Source organism: Rhincodon typus, chromosome 1, assembly GCF_021869965.1.
Source record: "Rhincodon typus isolate 14 chromosome 1, sRhiTyp1.1, whole genome shotgun sequence".
Lineage (NCBI taxonomy): Eukaryota > Metazoa > Chordata > Chondrichthyes > Orectolobiformes > Rhincodontidae > Rhincodon > Rhincodon typus.
In genome coordinates this window covers 3,855,517-3,869,380 of record NC_063332.1, presented here as the reverse complement: position 1 = coordinate 3,869,380, position 13,864 = coordinate 3,855,517, and the positions used below count along the sequence as shown (strand labels likewise).

General features: G+C 46.7%; 1 protein-coding gene across 1 annotated transcript in view; it reads right to left on the bottom strand.

The window, feature by feature from the left end:
• Positions 1 to 1,683: 1,683 nt before the first annotated feature.
• The window catches only part of si:dkey-33c12.3 (uncharacterized protein LOC335380 homolog), a 49,065-nt gene continuing 36,884 nt past the window's right edge, over positions 1,684 to 13,864 (bottom strand). Inside the window, exons 3-4 of the mRNA XM_048598433.1 lie at positions 7,653 to 7,780; positions 1,684 to 3,109 (exon numbers count right to left, since the gene is read on the bottom strand). Coding sequence (XP_048454390.1) covers positions 3,049 to 3,109; positions 7,653 to 7,780 — 189 coding nt within the window. The 3' untranslated portion in view covers positions 1,684 to 3,048. The remainder of the gene's footprint in view (positions 3,110 to 7,652; positions 7,781 to 13,864) is intronic.

Here is a 13,864-nt window from a genome sequence, read left to right as displayed (position 1 = left end):
TCTCTATATCCGTGTATTCTCTGTCTCTGCGCAATGTATTTGTATCTTTGCCTTAATTTGTCACTTTTTCCCTCTGTCATTCTGTATACACCCCACCACATTCCCCCATCTGTCTCTGTTTCTATCTCTCTCTCTGCTCCTCACTGTGTCTCCTGTTTATCTCTGTCACTGTGTGTCTCTCTGACCCTCTCTATCATTGTTACATACACTGTCTCTATTACTTTCCTAAACAAAACAAAATGCTGGAGAAACTCAAATCTGGCAGTGGAGAAAGAAACAGAGTTAACATTTCCACTCTAGTGACCGTTAAAAGAAGATTCAGGCAGGACTCAAAACATTAATTCTGCTTTCTCTCCAAAGGTACTGCCAGAGCTGCTGAGTTTCTCCAATAACTTGTTTCTATTTCAGATCCTCACTTTATAAAATTTTTTGTTGCTTTTCTCCTCTCTATCTTTCTATCTCAGTCTCTGTTATTCTGTCTCTCTCTATCTCTGTTACACTTTGTCTTTCTCTGAGATGCCCCATCTCTTTTTTTAATTCATTTATGGGATGCGAGCACCCCTGGTTAGGACAGAATTCATTGCCCATCCCTGTCTCAATTACTTTCTCTCCTCCAAATCATCTCCATCAATTTCTGTGATCCTCTGTCTCTGTTAATCTCTTTCTGCCTTTGTTACTCTTTTCCTCTTTCCCTCAGTCACTCTCCATATCCCTCTGTTACACTCTCGCTATTTCTGTGTCACAGCCTGGACCATCACGGAAGCCAACCTCCCATCTATGGTCTCCAGTCTCACTTCTCACTGCCACAGAAAGGCTGCCAATATCATCAAAGACCCCTCCCAACCTGGTAATGCTCTCCTACAACCTCTATCAGGCAGAAGCCTGAACACACGCACCAACAGATTCAAGAACAGCTTCTTCCCTGACATTATTAGACTGATGAATGGATCTCTAACTTAAAATCTAACGTTGATCTTGCTTTGTGCACCTCCTGTGCAGCTGTAACCCTGTATGCCTCGCTCTAAGCCCCCTATGATGTCTGTTGTATCCACTGTTCCCGATGTGGCCTCCTCTATAATCGGGGAAACCAAGCAGAGGCTTGGGGACTGCTTTGTGGAACACCTACGCTCGGTTTGTGACAAACAACTGCACTTCCCAGTCGCGAACCATTTCAACTCCCCCTCCCACTCCTTGGACGACATGTCCATCCTGGGCATCCTTCAGTGCCACAACGATGCCACCCAAAGGCTGGAGGAACAGCACCTCATTCCGCTTGGGAACCCTGCAGCCCAATGGTATCAATGTGGACTTTACAAGCTTCAAAATCTCCCCTCCCCTGACCTCATCCCAAGACCAGCCCCTCATCCCCACCTCCTTGACCTGCCCGCCCCTCCCTCCTCACTGACCAACCCCCATCCCAACTCCCTACCTACACTCCTCTACTGGCTCCATCCCCGCCTCTTGACCTGTCCATCTTCTCTCCACCTATCTGCTCCACTATCCACCATCTATCACTGCCTTCCCCCTCTATTTCTTTCAGAACCCCTTCCCCTCCCCCATTTCTGAAGAAGGGTCCAGACCCAAAACGTCAGCCTTCCTGCTCCTATGATGCTGCTTGGCCTGCTGTGTTCATCCAGCTTTACAGCTTGTTATTTCAGATTCTCCAGCATTGGCAGTTCCTACTATCTATGACCTGTATGTCCTTGTTTGCCATGATCTGCCTGTACTGCTCACAAAACAAAGCTTTTCACTGTACTTAGGTACATGTGACAACAACAAATCAATTTCCATCAATTTCACTCATCTGTTATTTTCACTGTCACTCTGTTTCTCTCTCTGTCTCCATTATTTTCTGTTTTTCTATATCTGTTACCTTCTGTCTCTCTCTATCACTTTCTATGTCTCTGTTTCTGTGTCTCACTCTCTGTACCTCTATGTTGGTCTCTGTTACTCTCTGCTTTTGTCATCCTCTTATCTTTCTCTGTCTCCATCACTGTCTTTTGTTACCCTGTCTTTCTCTCTGTCTCTGTCACTCTGTCTCTCTTTCTGTCATTCTCCATGTCTCTCTGTCTCTATTAATCTTCTTCTGTCCATCTATGTGTTTCTTCATTGCTGTCAGTCTAATGCTGTGTGTGTATATCTCTCTCTGACACTCCTTTCCTCTCTACCTCAGTCACTTTGTCCCTCTGTTACACTCTCCCTGTGTCTGACACTGACCCCTTGGCTCAGGCTGGCTGTGTGATTGCTCCTTTTCCCCCAGGAGTTTAACCCCTCTCAGTGGGGTCACACTATCTGATTCCGAGGGCACACAGTATTCCCTGTGGACATGGAATTATTCAGTTCCACCCAGGAGGCTCCAGCATAGATCAGACTCACATCAGCCTCTAGCACGAGGCAGTGTCAGATCAACAAAAGCCCAAAGTAACCCCTCGGAGAATGGGAGAGGGTGCGGGAGTGGGCATGGGGTCGGGGGCCAGAGGGCATGAGGTCAGTGGGTGAGGGTGCAGTGTCAGGGGGCAAAAGGGCACAGGGTCAGGGGGCGAGAGGGTAAAAGTAGGGCATAGGACAAAAAGCTTCCTTCCCAAATTTAGGCCAGTGGGTCACTCAGATTGGCACAGGAGACGGCGGGGCAGGGTGAGACAGGAGATGGTGACATGGGAGATGGTGGGAGAGGGCGAGACGGGAGATGGTGGGTAGGGCGAGACGGGAGAGGGCAGTCCCTGAGCCAATATTAGCATCTTATTCCATCTCAAACTGGAACATTCAAATCTGGTCAGTGCTTAAATACATGTGCACACATCTACACTTCTGTACATGTGTGTAAGCTCAGAATTTGGTTTATTGTTCAGGGTCAGTGTGGGGTCCAGGTCAGGGGTCAGTGGAGTGTCGGGGTCAGTAGTTCTCAGTAGCTGCAGCTGTGAGTGGTCACTATGAAGATGGAAGGGATGCAGGGAATTTAGGACAACTACAGGCAAAGGAGCAATGGCTAATGACTGCTGTGTTGTCAGCTATGGAACTACATCTTCAATCTTCAGCAGACTGATGACCTTAGCTGTAGGGTTGCAGGGAGGAGAAGCTCAGTCTGAATTCCTCACCCTCCAGCAGTTTCCTAAACAGGAGACAAAAAGAAACACAATGAAAGATATCCAGTTGAACACAGACAATATTTACCTCTCCTTTCTCTCTCTAGCTCACCCAGACCACACTGTCTTTTGCTGTCCCTCATTCTCTTCACCCACTCCCAATTCCCAGATTGTCTGTCTCTCTCCCTACACTTTCTTTTCCGACTTCCCTCTTCTGCACCCTCTCTCGCACCCTCATTTACCATTTTGTATTCTCGCACTCTATCACACATTCTCAACAATCAGGATTTAAAACCTTTATGAAATGTTTTGCGGTTTTAAATTTTCCTATAATTAATAAAAAGATACTGGGAAGCAAAATGAACCAGCGGACGAGTTGGAATCTGAGAGCCAGAATTGCACAGGGGCCCAGATAGTGTGACATTCCCCTACAGTCGAATAGTTGCAAGGCTGGTGTGGCATCAGAGTATTTACAAAACTGAGACACACCAATCAACTTGACTACTCAATGCTAATGTTTATCCTCTATGTGAGTCTTTTGCCATTCCTCATCACATCACCTGATCTCCATCCCTTTCTCCCTCATGTATTTATTCAGGTTTCTCTTAAATACATTAGTGTTCAGCACAACCCCTCTTTGTGAGAATGAGGTCCACATTATCCCCACTCTCAGATCCTAAATTCCCAACTGGATTTAGGAGTCACTCTCTCAAGTTGATGGCCCTAACCCTGGATCCCCACAAGTGGAGGTACCTGCTTTCCATACACACCGTCAAACCTATCATCTTCTATTTACTCATTCCTGTGATGTTGGCAGCATTGGCCAGACCAGCCCCTTATTACCCATCCTGAATGGCCCCTTGCTAGACCTTTTAGGGGGTATTTGAGAGTTAACCATTCATAGATGGAGTAAGGAGAGCAGATTCCCCTCCTTGAGGACATAGGGAACTAGATGGGTTTTTATGAAGATTGACGAGGCTAGCTTCCAAATCCAGATTTTGATTTCAGTGAATTTAAATTCCAGCAGCTTCCGTGCTGGGATTAGAGCCCGTGTCCCAAAAACATCCAGGATTACTCGACTAGTGACTGTCCTCCCCACCGTTTACAATTCTTCCCAAGTTTTGTATCACCTTCAAACTTTAAAATTACCGCGTATGCACCAAGAACTACAGCATTAACATACACATCAGGAAAATCAAAGGCACAGCTTCAGAGCGAAGGGACCACCCTTTAGATTTGAGATGAGGAGCACCTGGAGGAAACCCACACAGACACAGGGAGAATGTGCAAAATACACACAGACTGTCACCAGAGGGTGGAATCGAACCCAGGTCCCTGGTGCTGAGAGCCACCATGCCACCCACTATTTGTTCTACTTTTCCATTTTGAAGGGATATAGCTCAACTGGACACAAACAAACAATCTCTCCTCTGAAGGTAGCTCATTGTTCTGCCAAAGTTTATCCTGCTGACCTTCAGCTCCAGTCTACACAACCTAGCTCAGTTCTTACCCCATTAAAATCAGCTCCTTTTAGTTACTTATTAGATAGATAGATAGATAGATAGATAGAAAGAACAAAATCAGCAAAGCATTCAACAAGATTCCACATAGTAGACTGGTCAGCAAGGTTAGATCACTTGGAATCCAGGAAGAGCTAGCCATTTGGATACTGTTGCAAAGTTGTGCAAGTACTTGTGGATTGGAAGGCAAGGCATTAGAATTTGGTGTTTGTAAAATGCTATGGGGAAAGCAGTGCATGGTCCCTTTAAAAGATGATGTGCTTTTTCTATCCTTAAGTGATTCAAAACAGATGTCTGTAAGTTTGTAGGTACACAGCATTGAAATGACTGAATTGAAACATTTGTAGCAGAAGGCTGTGCTGTTAGGAGGGAAAGCAGCATTTTTACCAAAATAACAGGTTTTTGAATTTAGCCAATTCATTTAATCCAGGCCCTTAGATACCAGAAACCAATTAAATTTAAATCTGATAGGATTGGTCCTATTGTTGTCAAAACCATCGTAAGAAATTGATTATGTCAAAGGTACCAGGGCATTTGGAAGATCGGGGAAGCCAACTATCATCTGCCAGGAAAACAGCTCTCAGTCTTAAAAGAAAGAACTGGCTCTCAGAATTCTCAAAACTTCAGACTAAGCTCCATCTAAAATAGAGGTACCTACGGCACAAATAGTTAACATTCCTGACAAAAGAAATTGACAGAGAAGGTGTTCCTGACAAAAGGATTCGTTGGAGAAGACAGAACATTCCAGAAGATGCAACCTGGCTGTAATTGAGGGACTAAATTCTAATCATTTTTATTTAATGTAAGTGGGACTTGTATTTATCGGAACAGCACATCATTAGAATTCAGGAATAGTTAGTTTGTTCACTGTTAGAGTTAGATAAATAAGTTGTTACTTGTTGATTATAAAGAGTGTCAGGGTTTTTTTTTTTAAATTTAATCTCTCCTTTATAACAGATTGGGGTCTTTTCATAGATTCTGGGCGAGGCGCACTTGAGTGCATCAGTATTTGTTATTGGGGGCGGGGTGCAATTGACCTCTGCCTTATAACAATAAAAAACTGGCTCGGAGGTAGAAGACAGGGTAGTGGTGGAGGATGGCTTTTCAGACTGGAGGCCTGTGACCAGTGTTGTGCTACAAGGATCGGTGCTAGGTCCACTGTTTCTCATCGTTTATGTAAATGATTTGGATGTGAACATAGGAGATATGGTTAGTAATTTTGCAGATGACACCAAGATTGGGGGTGTAGTGGACAGCGAAGAAGGTTACTTCAGAGTACAATGGGATCTTGATCAGATGGGCCAATGGGCTGAAGAGTGGCAGATGGAGTTTAATTTAGATAAATGTGAGGTGCTGCATTTTGGAAAGGCAAATCAGGGCAGGACTTGCACACCGAATGGTAAGGTTCTGGAGAGTGTTGGTGAACAAAGTGACCTTGGGGTGCAGGTTCATATTTCCTTGAACATGGAATCCCTAGTAGACAGGATACTATCTCAGTGAAGGAGGCATTTGGTATGCTTGCCCTTATTGGTCAGTGCATTGAGTATAGGAGTTGGGAGGTCATGTTGTGGCTGTACAAGACATTGATTAGGCCACTATTGGAATACTGTGAGCAGTTCTGGTCTCCCTGCTATGGGAAGGATGTTGCGAAACTTGAAAGGGCTCAGAAAAGATTTACAAGGATGTTGCCAGGATTGGAGGGTTTGAATTATAGGGAGAAGCTGAATAGGTGTCAAAGGCTGAGGGGTGACCTTAGAGATTTATAAAATTAGGGTAAATAGACAGGGCTTTTCCCCAGGGTGGGGGGGGAAGTTCAAAACTAGAGGGCATAGGTTTAAGGTAAGAGAGGAGAAAGATTTAAAAGGGACCTAAGGAACAACTTTTTCCACAGAGGATGATGCGTGTTTGGAATGAGCTGCCAGAGGAAGTGGTGGAGGCTAGTACAATTACAACATTTAAAAGGCATCTGGATGGGTACATGAATAGGAAGGCTTCAGAGGGACAAAAACAGAAGTTGCTGGAAAAGAACAGTTCAGAGGAAGGGTCACTGGACCCAAAATGTTAACTGATTTTTTCTTCACAGATGCTGCCAGACCTGCTGAGCTTTACCAGCAACTTCCGTTTTTGTTCCTGATTTACAGCATCTGCAATTCTTTTCGGGTGTAGAAGGATATGGCCAAATGCTGGAAAATGGGACTAGACTAATTTAGGATACCTGATCGGCATGGACAAGTTGGACTGAAGGGTCCCCTTTCCATGCTGTATAGCTCTATGTCTCTATAAGAGAAATAAGTGGAAAGGGAGAGAGAGGCAGAAGGACAGAGAGAGAAACTGAGAAAGTGGGAGATATTGAGAGAGAAAGTGACCGAGCAGAGGGAAAGAGAGCCCGAGAGAGAAAGAGAGAAAGAAACTAAGAACATGAGGCATAGAAGACAATAAAGAGAAATAGAGAGAGACTGGGGGACACAGAGAGAGAGACACACACACACACTGGGGAGGGCGAGTGAGACAGACAAAGAGATAGAAAGAGAAAGAGTGGGAGAGAGAGCAGGAGAGAAAGAGGGGGGAAGCGAGAGATTGGAAAGAGCAAGACTAGAGAGAGAGAAAGAGGGAGAGACTGGAGGAAGAGAGAGAGAGAGACAGACAGGCAGACACCGGGAGGGGCGGGTGGACAGAGAGACAGAGAGGGAGGTACTGCGGACAGAGAGAGAGACAGACACACAGCTGGGTGTCGGTGGGGGAGAAGAGAGAGACAGAGACAGAGAGTGGGAGACAGAGGGAGTTAGAGACAGCCAGTGACACACCGGTGAGGGGGGAGAGAGAGAGAAGTCAAAGATGGAGAGGGATGAAAGATAAGAGTGAGAAACAGTGCCATACAGAGAGAAAAGGAGATAGAGAGAGAAAGTGACTGAGTGAGACAGATAGAGCTAGAAACTGAGAGTGTGAGGAACAGCCAGCTTGTCCACCAACTGAAAACAGAACTGAATTTGTCTCTGATGTACCCAACGTTGTTCCAATTCAGTGCATTGAGGAGAGAATGATGACCTACCTGTAAGCTGCAATCTCAATATCTAGAGCCATCTTGACATTGAGGAGGTCCTGGTATTCCCTCAGGTAACGAGCCATCTCTTGTTTGGCATCATTGATGTCTTTCTCCAGCTCACTGATCCTCTCCTGTAATAGAGACAGAGACTGAGCATGCAGCAATACAAGCTCCAATAAACCAGGGGATCATCTGTCAATCAGAACTACCCATTATTCTACTCATGCCTTCATCCGAACATTCACCCTCTCTGTATCAGTGCCTTATCGCTCTGTTCTCTCTCTCTCATTTCCAATTCCTGTCCCCTTCCTATTTGCAGCTTTTACCCAATCACTCATTCTCTAATTCCCTCACTGTGTCTATCCCTCTTTCTATCTGTCCCTTTCTTTCTATCCTTCGTGTTTTTGTTCATCTGTCTTTCTTTCTATCTTTCTCTGCATTCCTATCTCCATCTCTGTCTGTTCCCCTTAGGCCCATTCTCTGTGTCTGTCCCAGTCTTACCCCCCTCCCTCTGTTTTCATCTCTCTTCGTTCCCTGCCCCTCTTTTCTCTCGAGGGTTTAAACTAATTCAGCAGGGGGATGGGAACCTGAATTGTAACTCGTGTACAGGAGGTGGAGTGTAACGAGGTCATGAATAAGGTTAAGGTCGCAGGAGTGTACCGGCAGGCAGGAAGGTGGTTTGAAGTGTGTCTACTTCAACGCCAGGAGCATCCGGAATAAGGTGGGTGAACTTGCAGCATGGGTTGGTACCTGGGACTTCGATGTTGTGGCCATTTTGGAGACATGGATAGAGCAGGAACAGGAATGGTTGTTGCAGGTTCCGGGGTTTAGATGTTTCAGTAAGATCAGGGAAGGTGGTAAAAGAGGGGGAGGTGTGGCATTGTCAGTCAAGGACAGTATTACGGTGGCAGAAAGAACGTTTGATGACAACTCGTCTACTGAGGTAGTATGGGCTGAGGTTAGAAACAGGAAAGGAGAGGTCACCCTGTTGGGAGTTTTCTATAGGCCTCCGAAAAGTTCCAGAGACGTAGAGGAAAGGATTGCAAAGATGATTCTGGATAGGAGCGAAGGTAACAGGGTAGTTGTTATGGGGGACTTTAACTTTCCAAATATTGACTGGAAACACTATAGTTCGAGTACTTCAGATGGGTCAGTTTTTGTCCAATGTGTGCAGGAGGGTTTCCTGACATGGTATGTAGATAGGCCAACAAGAGGCGAGGCCACATTGGATTTGGTACTGGGTAATGAACCAGGCCAGGTGTTAGATTTGGAGGTAGGTGAGCACTTTGGTGATAGTGACTACAATTCGGTTACGTTTACTTTAGCGATGGAAAGGGATAGGTATATACCGCAGGGCAAGAGTTATAGCTGGGGGAAAGGCAATTATGAGGCGATTAGGCAAGATTTAGGAAGCACAGGATGGAGAAGGAAACTGCAGAGGCTGGGCACAATTAAAATGTGGAGCTTGTTCAAGGAACAGCTACTGCGTGTCCTTGAGAAGTATGTACCTGTCAGGCAGGAAGGAAGTGGTCGAGAGAGGGAACTGTGGTTTACAAAAGAAGTTGAATCTCTTGTCAAGAGGAAGAAGGAGGCTTATGTAGAGATGAGGCGTGAAGGCTCAGTTAGGGGGCTTGAGTGTTACAAGTTAGCCAGGAAGGACCTAAAGAAAGAGCTAAGAAGAGCCAGGAGGGGACATGAGAAGTCTTTAGCAGTTAGGATCAAGGAAAACCCTAAAGCTTTCTATAGGTATGTCAGCATTAAAAGAATGACTAGAGTAAGATTAGGGCCAGTTAAGGACAGTAGTGGGAAGTTGTGCATGGAGCCCGAAGAGATAGGAGAGGTGCTAAATGAATATTTTTCGTCAGTATTCACACAGGAAAAAGACAATGTAGTCGAGGAGAATACTGAGATACAGTCTATTAGACTAGACGGGATTGAGGTTCATAAGGAGGAGGTGTTAGCAATTCTGGAAGGTGTGAAAATAGATAAGTCCCCTGGGCCGGATCGGATTTATATTAGGATTCTCTGGAAGCTCAGGAGGAGATTGCAGAGCCTTTGGCTTTGATCTTTATGTCGTCATTGTCTTCAGGAATAGTGCCAGAAGACTGGAGACTAGCAAATGTTGTCCCCTTGTTCAAGAAGGGGAGTAGAGACAACCCTGGTAATTATAGACCAGTGAGCCTTACTTCGGTTGTGGGTAAAGTGTTGGAAAGGATTATAAGAGATAGGATTTATAATCATCTAGAAAGGAATAATTTGATTAGGGATAGTCAACACGGTTTTGTGAAGGGTAGGTCGTGCCTCACAAACCTTATTGAGTTCTTTGAGAAGGTGACCAAACAGGTGGATGAGGGTAAAGCGGTTGATGTGGTGTATATGGATTTCAGTAAAGCGTTTGATAAGGTTCCCCATGGTAGGCTATTGCAGAAAATACGGAGGCATGGGATTGAGGGTGATTTAGCGGTTTGGATCAGAAATTGGCTAGCTGTAAGAAGACAGAGGGTGGTGGTTGATGGGAAATGTTCATCCTGGAGTTCAGTTACTAGTGGTGTACCTCAAGGATCTGTTTTGGGGCCACTGCTGTTTGTCATTTTTATAAATGACCTGGATGAGGGCGTAGAAGGATGGGTTAGTAAATTTGCGGATGACACCAAAGTCGGTGGAGTTGTGGATAGTGCGGAAGGATGTTGCAGGTTACAGAGGGACATAGATAAGCTGCAGAGCTGGGCTGAGAGGTGGCAAATGGAGTTTAATGCGGAAAAGTGTGAGGTGATTCACTTTGGAAGGAGTAACAGGAATACAGAGTACTGGGCTAATGGTAAGATTCTTGGTAGTGTGGATGAGCAGAAAGATCTCGGTGTCCATGTGCATAGATCACTGAAAGTTGCCACCCAGGTTGATAGCGTTGTTAAGAAGGCGTACAGTATGTTAGGTTTTATTGGTAGAGGGATTGAGTTTCGGAGCCATGAGGTCATGTTGCAGCTGTACAAAACTCTGGTGCGGCCGCACTTGGAGTATTGCGTACAGTTCTGGTCACCGCATTATAGGAAGGATGTGGAAGCATTGGAAAGGGTGCAGAGGAGATTTACCAGGATGTTGCCTGGTATGGAGGGAAGGTCTTATGAGGAAAGGCTGAGGGTTTTGAGGCTGTTTTCGTTAGAGAGAAGAAGGTTAAGAGGTGACTTAATAGAGACATGCAAGATGATCAGAGGATTAGATAGGGTGGACAGTGGAAGCCTTTTTCCTCGGATGGTGATGGCTAGCACAAGGGGACATGGCTTTAAATTGAGGGGTGATAGATATAGGACAGACGTCAGAGGTAGGTTCTTTACTCAGAGAGTAGTAAGGGCGTGGAATGCCCTGCCTGCAAAAATAGTAGACTCGCCAACTTTAAGGGCATTTAAATGGTCATTGGATAAACATATGGATGATAATGGAATAGTTTAGGTTAGATGGGCTTCAGATTGGTTTCACAGGTCGGCGCAACATCGAGGGCCGAAGGGCCTGTACTGCGCTGTAATGTTCTATGTTCTATGTTCTACAGTGTACCAGCCTGAAAATGCCCCTCCTTATCCCAACACCCTGTTTTCTATTAGTTAACCAATCCTCTATCCATCCCAATGTACTACCTCAACAGCATGGGCTCATGTCTTATTAACTAGTGTAATGTGTGGTCCCTTATTAAATGCCTTCTGAAAATCCAATTATATTACACCCACTGCTTCCCCTTTATCTAACCTGCTTGTTACTTCCTCAAAGAATTCTAGTCAATGTGTCAGACCTGATGTCCCCTTCATGGAGCCACGCTGACTGTGTTTGACATTATTTTGTATCTCTAAATACTCTACTATCACAGCCTTTATAACAGACTCTAACTTAACCCCAATAACACACATTAAGCAACTGACCTACAGTTTCCTGTCATTTGTCTCCTTCCCTTTTTAAATAAAGGCATTACATTGGCAGTTTTCCAATCCGCTAATTCCAATGCTGTGTTGGAGTGTGGGATGTGTGTGGAAGGTGTGTTGGAGTGTGTCTGTGTGTGTGCGTGTGTGTGTGTGTGTGTGAGTGTGCCTGGTGGAGGGGGGTGTGTGTGTGGTGGAGGCGGGTGTGTGTGTTGTGGAAGGGGGTATGTGTGTGACGGGGTGTGTGTGTGTGACAGAGGGGGGGTGTGTGTGTGTGACGGGGGCGTGTGTGTGTGACGGGTGTGTGTGTGTGTGGCGGAGGGGTGTGTATGTGACAGAGGGGGGTGTGTGTGTGGCGGGGGGGTGTGTGTGTGACAGAGGGGTGTGTGTGTGTGACAGAGGGGTTGTGTGTGTGTGTGGCGGAGAGGGGTATGTGTGTGACGGGAGGTGTGTGTGTGACAGAGGGGGGTGTGTGTATGGCGGGGGGGTGTGTGTGTGACAGAGGGGTGGGTGTGTGTGACAGAGGCGGGTGTGTGTATGGCGGGGGGGTGTGTGTGTGGTGGGAGGGGTGTGTGTGTGGTGGGGGGGGTGTGTGTGTGGTGGGGAGGTTGTGTGTGGCGGAGGGGGTGTGTGTGTGTGACATTGTGATGCTGACCCAGTCGATCTGACGGTGTGGTTTGGGCCCACAGGTGACTGCGTTCAATGTGGATCTGAACAGCACGGTGCCTGGGTACCCGAGGAGGATAGTGGATGTCTTCCCTCCTGTTGTGAAGGGTAACCACCCCCTGGGGAACCTGGATGTGGTTTATTACTCGTACACCCACACCTCGGTGTTTGTCTTCAAGGACACAGTGTACTGGAAGGTGGTGAATGAGCGAGATCGAGAGGTGAATGGATCACTGCCCCTCAACGGCCTCCTGCCTCAGGGCCGTGTTTCAGACCATTGGTATGATATCTGTGAGGTGGATGGTTTGAGAAGCCCTGGGCATTAGTAAGTGAGCAAACACCGATCTCACTCACTGTGTCTGTGACCAACTACATTGATGTACTAACAGCCCAGGCAGCAAGGTCTGGGAACCTCTGACCTTTCTCCCCTGCCTTCCTGCAGCATGTCCACCTTTCCTGCTTCTCCTTTTCCAGCTCATCCACACTTTCCGACACCAGGCCACATCTCCTCACAACGGCAAATTCTGGCTGACTAACCCATCGCAGCTCACCGAGAAACCTCCTGCACTGAGCTCAGGACCATCTGCTCAAGATTCATCCACCATCTGTCACCAAATCACCGTCCTCCAAAATCACTCAACCTCCTCGATTATGGCAGTGCAACTCTATCTAACCCTGTGCTGTCCCTGTCCCTGGGAGTGTTTGATGAGAACAGTGTAGAGAGAGCTTTACTCTGTATCTAACCCCGTGCTGTCCCTGTCCCTGGGAGTGTTTGATGGGGACAGTGTAGAGGAAGCTTTACTCTGTACCTAACCCCATGCTGTCCCTGTGCTGGGAGTGTTTGAAGGGGACGGTGTAGAGGAAGCTTTACTCAGCATCTAACCCTGTGCTGTCCCTGTCCTGGGAGTGTTTGATGGGGACGGTGTAGAGGAAGCTTTACTCTGTATCTAACCCCGTGCTGTCCCTGTCCTGGGAGTGTTTGATGGGGATAGTGTAGAGGGAGCTTTACTCTGTACCTAACCCCGTGCTGTCTCTGTGCTGGGAGTGTTTGATGGGGACAGTGTAGAGGGAGCTTTACTCTGTATCTAACCCCGTGCTGTCCCTGTTCCTGGGAGTGTTTGATGGGGACAGTGTAGAAGAAGCTTTACTCTGTATCTAACCCCGTGCTGTCCCTGTTCCTGGGAGTGTTTGTTGGGGACAGTGTAGAGGGAGCATTACTCTGTATCTAACAGAAACCCCCCCTGGAACTGTCAGTGCACAGTGTTGAATTTGAAATGGTATTGAACACTGTGTGACTGACTGAGATTCCAGGCAGACAGTAAGTGTGAGAGTGAGAGTGAGAGTGAGAGTGAGGGTGAGGGTGAGGGTGAGGGTGAGAGTGAGGGTGACGGTGAGAGTGAGAGTGAGAGTGAGAGTGAGAGTGAGAGTGAGGGTGAGAGTGAGAGTGAGGGTGAGAGTGAGAGTGAGAGTGATGGTGAGAGTGAGGGTGAGGGTGAGGGTGAGAGTGAGAGTGAGGGTGAGGGTGAGGGTGAGGGTGAGAGTGAGGGTGACGGTGAGAGTGAGAGTGAGAGTGAGAGTGAGGGTGAGAGTGAGAGTGAGGGTGAGAGTGAGAGTGAGGGTGAGAGTGAGGGTGAGGGTGAGGGTGAG